General features: G+C 32.9%; 1 protein-coding gene across 1 annotated transcript; it reads right to left on the bottom strand.

Annotated features, from left to right (window-relative positions):
• Window positions 1-5,387: 5,387 nt before the first annotated feature.
• Window positions 5,388-11,199, bottom strand: LOC130629966 (lipopolysaccharide-binding protein-like). Its single transcript, XM_057443358.1, has 10 exons — window positions 11,064-11,199; window positions 10,320-10,419; window positions 9,576-9,707; window positions 9,246-9,319; window positions 8,776-8,863; window positions 7,956-8,019; window positions 6,469-6,532; window positions 5,861-5,949; window positions 5,530-5,718; window positions 5,388-5,447 (listed from the first exon to the last, which is right to left on the bottom strand). The coding sequence occupies exons 1-9, from the start codon at window positions 11,179-11,181 to the stop codon at window positions 5,623-5,625; spliced, it is 825 nt and encodes a 274-aa protein (XP_057299341.1). The 5' UTR covers window positions 11,182-11,199; the 3' UTR covers window positions 5,388-5,447; window positions 5,530-5,622.

The raw sequence follows: 11,199 nt of genomic DNA, 5'->3' as shown, positions 1-11,199 counted from the left end.
GCTCTCAAGGCCAAGTTCTTCATAGAGACGCTCGCGAGAAGTACCTCTGATAGCTTTAGTGATAGCAAGAGCAACATTGTATTGGACAGATTCTATTTTATTGCAGAAACTGTCATTGCGTGAAGCATCATTGTTAATGTTCATCATAGTTGTGTGTTTGTATTTGCGACAGTTTATGCAGGATGCAAGCAAAAGTTCAAAATAAGCATATTCCTAGCTCTAATTTCATCTCGAATAATCTCATAAAGTATATTCTTATAAAAAATATGTATTATGGCCAATATTAAGACAAGCAAAATTTAGGTTGTGCCTAGTTACAGCTTATGATCAATTATTTACTTTTTTGAGTTAGGTGTGACTTACCAGCTATACCGCATTGCGTGCTTCTCGCTATTGCGCAGCTAAGCTACCATTTTAGGTGACAGACGGACGGATGGACGGACAGACGTATGCGGGCATTATAACATAGATTAATCAGGAAAACAGCATAATTGTATCTGCCGAATCAACATTTTTAATATTATGGTTAATCGGGGTTTCTGCAGCGGCAACTGTTAAAAAAAATACTTCGTTTTCTTGTCATGCATTTTTTGTATTTTTATTGTACACTACAATGAAACATGACCAGTATATAGTTTTATCCATCATAAGAAACATCGGTTTCAACTCGCAAAGCGTTCTGAAAAGAAAAAAATATCAAGTCATATAATAGCTCTAACACATGTGCCCAGACAGAACTTTAACAAAGGGATTTTGTAAAAGCCTAAAAACCAGAAATATGCCATCGTAAGCTGCAGATACGAAAACATATTTTAAACCTCAAACCTCATTTGTGGCGTCAGAGAAATGTTTTATTTCTTTGACCTAGGTTAGAATTTTGACGATTGCCTGCAAAATGTTGTTTAATTTTTCGGATGGGGCCCATTCATTGATTAAAATGTACCCTTCACCATGCAGCTCATTTTAAACTGAATACAGTAATAAATTGTTTAACTAACCTTGACAAATGCTACTTTGGGATTCCTAAAGTTTAAGTCTTTAATCTTCGGAATAGGAAATCCACGATTCAAAACAGCTAAAAGAAAGATTTCAAAATGAATGATGCCAAAATAAATAAACCGAATATTAAACTCACATATTAGTGTTCTATTTATTTGTAGTTGTTTTTGTGTTTCCTCACGATTAGAAACCTGTAATCAAAAATCGCGAAAGTAATATATAGGTGAATACGAAGTTTGTTGTGGATCTAAGCGGAGCGAGCGTAAGCAAGCTAAGCGCAGCGAAGCCTATTTTCTGATGTCAATAGTGCGGGCGTAAATAAATTTCTACCGCTTCCCTTACATATAGGTGAAATTTTTTGAGTTGGACCAACTTGTAAGCGTTTGGGGCACAAGGCACTTAAGTGGAGCCGCGGTCACTTCTTCTAAGCACAGTTAAATAATAAAGGCAAAAGGTCCGTGTACGAAGTTTATAGCGAACTGAAATAAAAAAAGGCTGCTAAGCGACGATTTGTTGTGATTTGACTCGCAATGAATTTAGCTCTTTGTAAAATAAAAACATTGCAATTACGATTTGCTTGATCGATCACCAACCCACGGACCAAATCTTTAATGCTTTGATTATCCATTGGAATCTAAGTAGTCAACAATGTTCATAATTAATTAACTAATAGCAGTACTTCTTTCAGCTAATACACCGTTTGCAGGTTTGGTATGCCGGTAAAAAGAACTCATTTCTGAGAAACTCGTCTTTCTCTGATATTTGACAGACTACAAGTATTTTTCTTCTAAGTCTCTGATATGAATACTCGTTTTGTGTCTCGATTTTATAGCCGTACTACGGGGCACGTGAATGTGAAATATAAGGGGAGGGATACTGACTAGTTTCGATTACTTAATGTGTAGATCATTTTGCCCTTGCATGATTAAAAAAAAGCTCAAAAAATACCTGCTCGCAAATTATTAACTTCTGACAAATGATTTCTTAAGATAATGCTGCAAAAATTCACTTTTGTAATTTGGACAGAGCAGCTGTAATTTGCCAAAGTTCACACGCGAAAATTGATTTGCGTCTGGGAGAATTTTTTGCTTTGGTACAACTATGTAAAACAATGTAGAAATAGTTCTTACATGAATGTCTCCTATGATGGATCCTCCTACTGCAGCGGTAAATCTAAGTATAAAATGAAACCATATAAATGTCACGAACAAGCATATAATTTAAGAGCTGATCGATTCTTTTACTGCATCTACAAAAAAGCTGGGTGGCTAAAGAACTGTGGGACAATTGTATGAAAAGCTTTTCCAAGAAACTTGAAAATCATATTAAAATTTGTAATTTTAAAGGCTATTTTAGAAATTGATTATACCCTCAGTAATGGAGAACTGGAGAGTGTAAACTCACTTGTAGAAACAAAACATAACTTTTAAATTAAAAAGAGAGCGGTAAAAATAGCCGAATGTCTGGAACTCCAAGAGAAAGAACTTCACAGCATTTTAATAAAAACAGATACAAGAAAGACGGATATACGAAAAAATTGATGAAAAATAACGACGAGAAAATGTAAAATAACGAAAACTAAAACGTGACTACTTGTTTTATCTTTAAGTTAAGCTTTTGTTAAGTCCAACCAGCAGACCATTTAGAAGTGAAAAAAAAAATTAAATAGAAAATTGCCAGGACGACTCTGATCCACAGTTAGTCAACATCGTTCTTGTGAGTTATTGCACAAAGTTTTGATTTGCATGAAAACGATGTGGGGCGTAGAGTTGTAAACTAAATAAAAATGGCCGCTGTGGAAAAACCAGATGACAATTTACATAGCGCTTACTTTTTCTAAGTGTTTAGATTTGTCGAATTGTTTTCAATATTATATCAACGATTTCATTTTCAAAATGATAAACAGTTTTATTTCTTTAATGCAATCGTTTAACTTTTGGATTGCCATCTGGGAGTTTGTTCAGCTTGTGCGACTACTAAAATGTACTTTGGATTAGCACATTTAACTTCCTCTTCAGTGAAAGAGGAATTTTCTTCTGGAGATTCGTAAGCCACCGGAATGGATTGTTTCATTGGCTATTTTTAAAGATTTATGATCACAGGATTGTTAAATATAAAGACGCATGATGCTACCCCTGTCTCAAGGATTTTACGAACAGTTCCAGGACATAAACATAGATCCACCAAATCCATTCCTTGTTTACTAGATCACCGAAAACCTTTCATTAATAGGGTGAAATGTTATTAATCACCTTGCACCTCTCATTATCCCGTGTTAAGAATTTACTTTAATTATATATTTTTGTTTTAATTATTTTTTCGTTCTCGCTCTTTTGCTTTAGAAGTTTATGATATATAATTTTGAGAGGCTTTAAAAGCGAGGGGAGGGGCTAATCCTGTGAACTGTCCACAATCACGTCATCATAAATTTCCGAACTTAAAAACAGGCTTAAAACAATGGAACAATGTAGACCTTTCCACACGTTTAAGATGTATAGTTGATAGAAACATAAAAAGCTTAAATATGGCTGATTTTCTTAGCATCTATGTTCTAAAGTTACGAGAACGATGTATTTATTGGTTTTTAGAAAAGCCTTTCTGTTATTTTTCAGTTTTTTATCCTCTAACAGAGAGTAAGTCCTTCAGTCAAAGCAAAGTTGTTGTGGTTTCGTTGTTGTCGTCGTTAAATTAAAATCGTATTTTATGTCCCCGCTATACTATCAAGATGTATAATTATTTCTAATTATTACTTTTGTCACTTTTATTTGATATTTAGGCCTGTGATTTTTCTTTCGTGCTACTAATTACAATACTACAATTAACTTACGAAAAATTTGCGACGTTTCCAAAAACGATTAATTTTTCATTCGATGATTTAATACCAGCAGATGCCACAGCGTTGATATTCTAAATCACAATATAATTTGCTTCTCAGGTACAGCAATAATTTGAGATTGTATTATTTTTATTATTTTTCGGAAAGTAATCGTACAATTTCGGTTTGAGAATCAGATTTAATCACTAAATTAATAACTACACACCTAATGTCCTCTGTCTTAAAAGCTAAAGTGCCTGCAGTCACATTTTTATAAATTACTTGTGAACTACAAATCATTTTGCTATAAAACATGGCACACTTATAATTCAATACAATAGGAATACGAATAATTTATAATTTGGGTGTAATGACGTCATTGCCACCTGTTGTGACGTCATCAAAAACAAAGGGTAGTTGATTTTTTTATGTATTAATGAAAAATGTCCCATAGAGTATGCTATGTTTTGAAAGTAGACAGTTATGTAAAATATGTACAAAGATTTTATAATTATGAAATAAAGTCTAATTTTTAGATATATGTTAGGAGAATATGAAATTTGATCACAATAAAAAATGTTTTTTTTCTAATTCAAAACATCAATTTCTTCTTTTTTTGTTTCAAAAGTAAGTATATTTCCCAAAATGAAGAATTAATCACAATAAGAATAAGATTGACTATTAATTTGAGTGTTATGACGGCATTGCCACCTGTAGTGACGTCATCAAAGATAAAAGGTAATCTGGTCTGTAAATTACACATCTGGACCTGATTTTATCTTACACTTGTGATTACTTTTAAATGTTTATCAACTGAATATTTTTTTACTAAAGAATTAGCATAGAAGGAGATAACAAAAAAATAATTTACTTTAAATATTTTACCCCCTGTTCACAAATGGCTTTCCCCCGAAAATGTTCCAAAAAAATCCCCAAAATTTGTTTAGAATCAGAAAGTCCAATAAAAGTTAGGAAAAGTCACAAAATTTCAGGGTCTATTATTGAGTACAAAAAAGATATTCTAAAAAGAAAAAGCCGCGGGCACTTTAAGGTGCTAATAGGGTTAAAGTCAAAGAAATGTGGGTTTTTCAGCATTCGCAATTTAGATTATCTAAACATTTATTAATTTAATGAACAAAGTTTGCTGTGACGCAATCTCTTTAACTTGACCACAGTGCTTTCAAGTTGTATGAGCCCCATCACACTCTCTGCAAATGTGTCCAGCTTAGACAACCTAACACAATGGCACTTACAGCCTTGACGTAAAATAGAGAAGTTTTCGTGTCATCTGCATTTAATACATTGATGGTTGCTTTTACATACAAGTGAATGTCAGCATTGCCGGTAGTAATATCACAGGTGGGTGCTTGATACGTTTCGAGATCAAATTCTATTGGCTGGTCTGGGTACTGTTTGTAGAGCTAAATGAACAATAGCAGCGCCATGTATGGACGTCACAATAATCGAAATGATTTTTGCTATTTGGATATCTTTTGCATTGGTTAAATTGGAACTGCAGAAGTCTACTTACATCGCGTACAGATCGTATTGTTATAAAAAGTGTATCGCTTACCTCTGGAATAAGCTGTTCAAAACTTTTGGTGTTCAAGAACGGTCGTACAGATGGAGGTATCTAGTAAGAACACCAATTATACTTTAAACCACGAACGACAACAATATAGTCACAACAACAACAACAACGGTAACAAACTTACCAAGTCAGATGTCATCTTAGGCGAAATAACATTTTTTAGTAACCCAGATTCATGGAATACCTTTCCAGCACTGTTGATAGTAAAGTCGCTGATTCAAACATAGACCATCTTTTGCGCGCTGGGTGTTGCGGCATATAAATCAGATGGTAATTTGCCAAGTGCAGGCTTGTATGGGTTCAAAAATTCGCCCTACATTTTTAATATCGTATTAAGGGATGCGTAGGAAGAAAAATAAAAGTAATAAGGCGACTCCCAGTAAACTTATATTTTTTCTATATCAGATACTGTTCTTATTTGCTTTCGTGCCAAACTTTTAACAATGTGTACTTACTCTTAAAAGTAAATCCAATGACGAATGGGTTGCAATTGTCTTTTCGAAAGAATAATCAATGAGTGCCCAATTTTCAATATTCTGTCGTACTAAAATGATACATTAACGTGATGGGAGCAAGAAATTATACCACTTGGTTTTTGGAATGTTTGATTTAGCGTTGGTCCAGGATTTTCACAATGACATTTGATTTTGTATGTCTTTTCTACCGATGTTTCTTTTTTCCAATAATGCTTGAATGTTTTTTTTTTTTTTGACAATATTAGGAGTAGAAGTGAGTTTAGATGTATCAAAATATGATGCCATTTTCTTGTTTTTACGCCGTGCTGTATTTTTTAATGGCAAACAGTGTTCTCTATGTTCTTCTATTGGTGATTTCTGGATTAAGTTTAACCAAAGTTTTATTTGCTTGAAATGCAGTAATGGTATGTTCCTTTTTTTTTAAAATTAAATTCAAAAACAAAAAAGTATGCACTTCATCACATTTAAATGTAAAGTATTGTATTTTCCTAGTTTTATTGTTTGTAATATTGTTTTCTTTTTAGTTATCTCCTCTTTATTTAGTTCTTCAATATTGTATTATCTATTACTTAGAGCTGCAAACTTACCTGGAAAATTATGGAGGAATCTATTTAGTTCCTGATCGATGAGATTCTTTCCCTCGTTGCACAACTAAAGAAAGGAAACACAAGGTCTGAGAAAGGAAAGTCTATCAGAGACAAAAAGAGAGAATAGATAAATAAAAAAAATCACGACTTTACTAAAAATAAGAGCGGTGCTGTCATTAGAATAAGCGTAAAACAATTTTGTTCTCACCAAGAGAAGCAAAGCAGCGGACCTAACAACGAACTGTTACGATTTTGAATTTTTAGCAAGATATTCTTCTAAAGTAAGTAATACACGCATTCTTAGAAAAACCAGTAAATCTGTTTTAAGAGTCAGTTAAATTTGTTTTGTGTAGCTAGTTTCTCTAATTTTCGAGCCTTACAGTAAGAACACAAATTTTAACTTCATTCTGTTACTTATATATATTATAATACCCGTATACGTCTGTCCGTCTGTCACACAAAATGGTAGCTAAGCTGCGCAAATAGCGAGAAGCACGCAATGCGGTATAAAAAGGACGGGCGAACCCGTGGATTTTTCCACGTCTCTTTAATATTACCCGTCGTCTGTCTGTCTGTGTGTCCGCGAAAGCCGTGTCCCGTAACGGAAACACGAAATTTTTAAAATGTGCATCAATACCAAATGCGATATACTTCTGTCCACTTTGTTGCAACGGGTTAATTTAAAGGACGGGCAACCCAGTGGATTTTTCCACTGGCTAACGACTAGTTTTTTATATTTCGGCGAAATGTTGCGTTGCGATAATAGCAACAATGGCGTCGATTTAAATAATAATAAATATTACCTTTCACAAGCAAGTACAATTACTAGTATTTGAAAGAAAATGTTCTTATCTTTAACAAAATTTAGATTCAAGTTGTTTTACAATTTTTAAGCAACGATTTGAGCCACAGGCTTTTCTTATTCTTCTTATACTGGCGTGTTTTTGTAAAACTGTTTGGGTGTATATTCCCTGTGTTGTTTCGAGAACCTCGTCTCGAGTGTTATTTCACGGTCTTTTCTGCACTATTCTTATTTTTTTTTTATGAAATGAACACAACAGACTCCTTGAACCATCTAAAGTTGAACTTTAAAAATTTTACTTCTTTCCAGTAAATATTAGGACTGTTCTTATGACTAGAGGTTACAGAAAAGACCTAGATGGTTCAGGTTTGGTAACGTTGGGCATCCCAGCTTAAACGTTTTTCTATAACACGCAGAGAACTTTTCGCCTAGTCAGAAGTAAAAATCATTCTTGTATCATGAAGCCTTAAGTAAACAATACATATTTGCATCCGTTGTACGAACATTTACGTTCCCCTTAAAAAATACCGGTACCGTATAAAACGGATATGTTGGAGTGTTGAATGGACAGCTATGACGTGATGCTGGAATAGTAACCTTAAAATGTTGATAGAAGATTATCAATGAGTTGCGTCTTCAGATGCAACACAAAATGCAAAGATAGTATAACACTTTGCCGCCTTACCGCAGATTTTAAAACTCCTTTTAGCTTGCCCTCCAGCAATGAAGAGAAAATATTGTAAAGCCATCTAAATTACAAAATAAGTATTAGTTATGGAAGACGAGGGGTAAAGAACTAATAAACAGAAAAAGTGCAGTTTGGAAAGCTAGTTCAAATAATGAAACAAACAAAATGTAAATTTTTTAGACAAAATGTTGGTTATGAAAAACCTAATTCCTCTTATATTTCTCAACATCAAAACAATTAATTTTTTTTTAGAATGCACTTGAAAAAAGAAGTTTTTTTGTTTTTAATGTAGTTTTTGTGCTTACCCTTCACGTCACCCAACTTTAAACTTGGTAATACAGATCTCTACTTATTGTTGGCACAGCTTTAATAATGAAAACAAATATTTGGAAGTTTGTTTTGTATAAACAGTTATAAATCGTGGGATGTTGCAAGTATTATTCTCTTTGTGCCGTAAGTTTATAAATACACTAGTTATTTAAACCCATGGAAGAAATCCACTTAAATTTATTGTGCTTCTTATCACAATACCTAAAAAAACATTAATAAATTACGCAGATTATTCATTAGAGGGTGTATTATAGACGCTTTTAAAGAAAATTTAAAAAAATATATGATCCACTTTGTCTGTCACAGACGGACTTCGTATTATTATAATGATTTTTGCAAAAACGTTGAATCGATATAATCATTTAAAATCTTCCAGTTTTTGGCTCTGCTAAGACGAAAAAGAAAGTATAAAATTAAATGGAAAAAAGAAAAAAAAGCGCAGATTTTGAACAGGATAAATTATATTTGAGATGATTAAAGAACTTACGACAATCCACCGGAGAAATCCAAATCGAGATCCGAAATTCCAGCTGAACAGGACTGTGCAGTCAATACAGGCTTTCCACTTTTTGCGTCTTAAGAAAAACAGCATATTAACAGAAAGGCTTTAACCTATTAAAAACATATACTTCATTGTCAATATATCTCCTCTAACAAGATACTGAAGAAAGCAACTGCGAAGCGAGAAGTACCTTCTTGGTTATTCCAGAAAATGGGGCTAATGTTTCTGATGCGCTATATGCCAAGATCTTAATGCATAGAAAATTGTCAACAAAAAATGAACATGTACAATAACTTATACGAGAACATTTTTTGAACCTTAATTTTTAGTTGAAAATAAAATGATTTGATTTTTCTTTTTGCGTTTTAAAATATGTATTGAAATCTGTTAAGGTTTAAAACTTGCAAGAATTCTTCTTGTCGATTCTCAGCAATAACAAAATAAAGAAGTGTTACCAATTTTAATGTCAACAGTGAAGCCAATACCATTGGCTTTTGCTTGGATGTTTGTGGTGTCTCCGACTTTTATCCTAGAAAAGGATCGAGAATAAAAGAAACAAAAAAATTGACTTCGATTTAATAACAGCACAAGTTAAAGCACAAAGGACTTTTCATCTCATTTTCGTTGTAGAGCTCACTCGTTCTAGACTTTTATTAAATTACGGTGAAAGAATACGTGTGTGCCGTGTGTGCCGAAAATTTATGACAAATATTAATCAGAAGTATTCATAAGAAGTATTTGTACAGAAAAATGAAAAAATATAGGAACTGTCGAAAGTGTCTTACCATCCTTTTCGGTATTTCACCGAAACTTTTCCTTTAGCAGACACTGATATATCTTGAACGATAAATCTTAAACCATTTCCTGCGAGAGGTTGAACAGAATATCTTCCCACACGGACGTAGTAGATAAAAATGCTGAAAATTAAACAGTATGACAATTCACGAAAAGAATCTTGTATTTTTCTTGCTGTCAAAGCCAAGTTAAAAGGATGTGTATTCTAAAGCAAATGACACAATACTTCTGGTTCTATTTCGTTAAATCTTGGGATATTTTTTTTTCTTTTACCAAATAAAAACACGATGTTGGTTTAAAATTTTAAAATGATCAATTAAGACTAATCACTATGGCCAGCATTTTCACGCCGTCAATTAAAGAATACCATTGGGGTTAATAATATACTCCTATATTAAAAAGAATAAGCAAGAATGAGTTCCGTTATGAAATAAAAGTTACCGGAATATACTGGTTGTATTTATCACTCGTTAAAACCACGCAGTTATTCTTTGTGAATAATTAAGAAATGTGAAAATGGCTGCGTGTACATCTATTATGCTTTTCCGTAAAAGCCGAAAACACTTTTTTCGTATATAAAGCATAGTTGATAATTTCAGAAATAAACGCTAGCACGAGCGTGAGAAAGGAAACTGATGGGGCCTCATGTTTTGGTTTGCTTATTAACCCATTTACTTAGACGCTTTGAATGTCTAAACTCAAAAGAACCACTCAATTTAAGGTTATGTACTTACTTCTGTGCATTCCACGTTACATCTCCTCCGATTCCACTCTGAGACGGTATTGCTTTATTTGTTAGTTCTTGTTGAAGTTTTTTTACGCCAAGACTTGCACCTAAATCCAAATACGATTTTTACATTAAAGAGATTTCAAGCTTGTTTAAATAACCAATGAAGAAGGCTGTTTTTTATAAATTCTTTATGTTTTGTTAGGGCAGATATAGCTTGGTGGTCATATTTTGTGCAGCTAATAGTTACCGCAGATGTTTTCCAAATTCGTCAAATGCTTTTTAATATACCTTTTCCAAATGTTAATTCGTGTGAAATAGAAGTCTATAATTCGTCAAAGTTTAACCCAACTTTTATAAAAGCAATTTTTATTTTCTTTGATCTACTTAATTTTTTTAAATATGTAGTAGTATTTTTTTTAATCCGCAAAATTAAAAACGCGCGAAAATTAGCATTAACAAAGTAGTAATTGTCTTTTTTAGGTCTATTAAATAACTTAGTAATTTAAAGTGACAAGTGGGAGAAATGAAACTTAAGATTGACCTCCAGAATCAAACTTAAATTGTTTGTGGACTAGAAAAGAAAAGAGAAAAATGCGAGATAAGAAAATAAAAAAGTGAATAATATTATTTAATAAATAGCGCTGAATTATCGTAGGCTGGTTTAATAGTAAATTCGTATTTATTAAACTACCTTAGCGTAAATAATTTGCTACTGTTTCATTTTGGTTAACTTTGAAAAATGTCTTACCGTATTGCAATCCCTTAGTTGTGACTCGCACACGAGCTCCATGGGGAACATTTTGAGCGCTCAATGCGATGACGAATATACACCAGCAGACTAATGTGAAGAATACAGGATATCCCATCTTGCTTCAAACTTTGCG

The sequence above is a fragment of the Hydractinia symbiolongicarpus genome, chromosome 2, assembly GCF_029227915.1.
Source record: "Hydractinia symbiolongicarpus strain clone_291-10 chromosome 2, HSymV2.1, whole genome shotgun sequence".
Lineage (NCBI taxonomy): Eukaryota > Metazoa > Cnidaria > Hydrozoa > Anthoathecata > Hydractiniidae > Hydractinia > Hydractinia symbiolongicarpus.
This window is presented reverse-complemented; position numbering and strand designations above follow the sequence as displayed.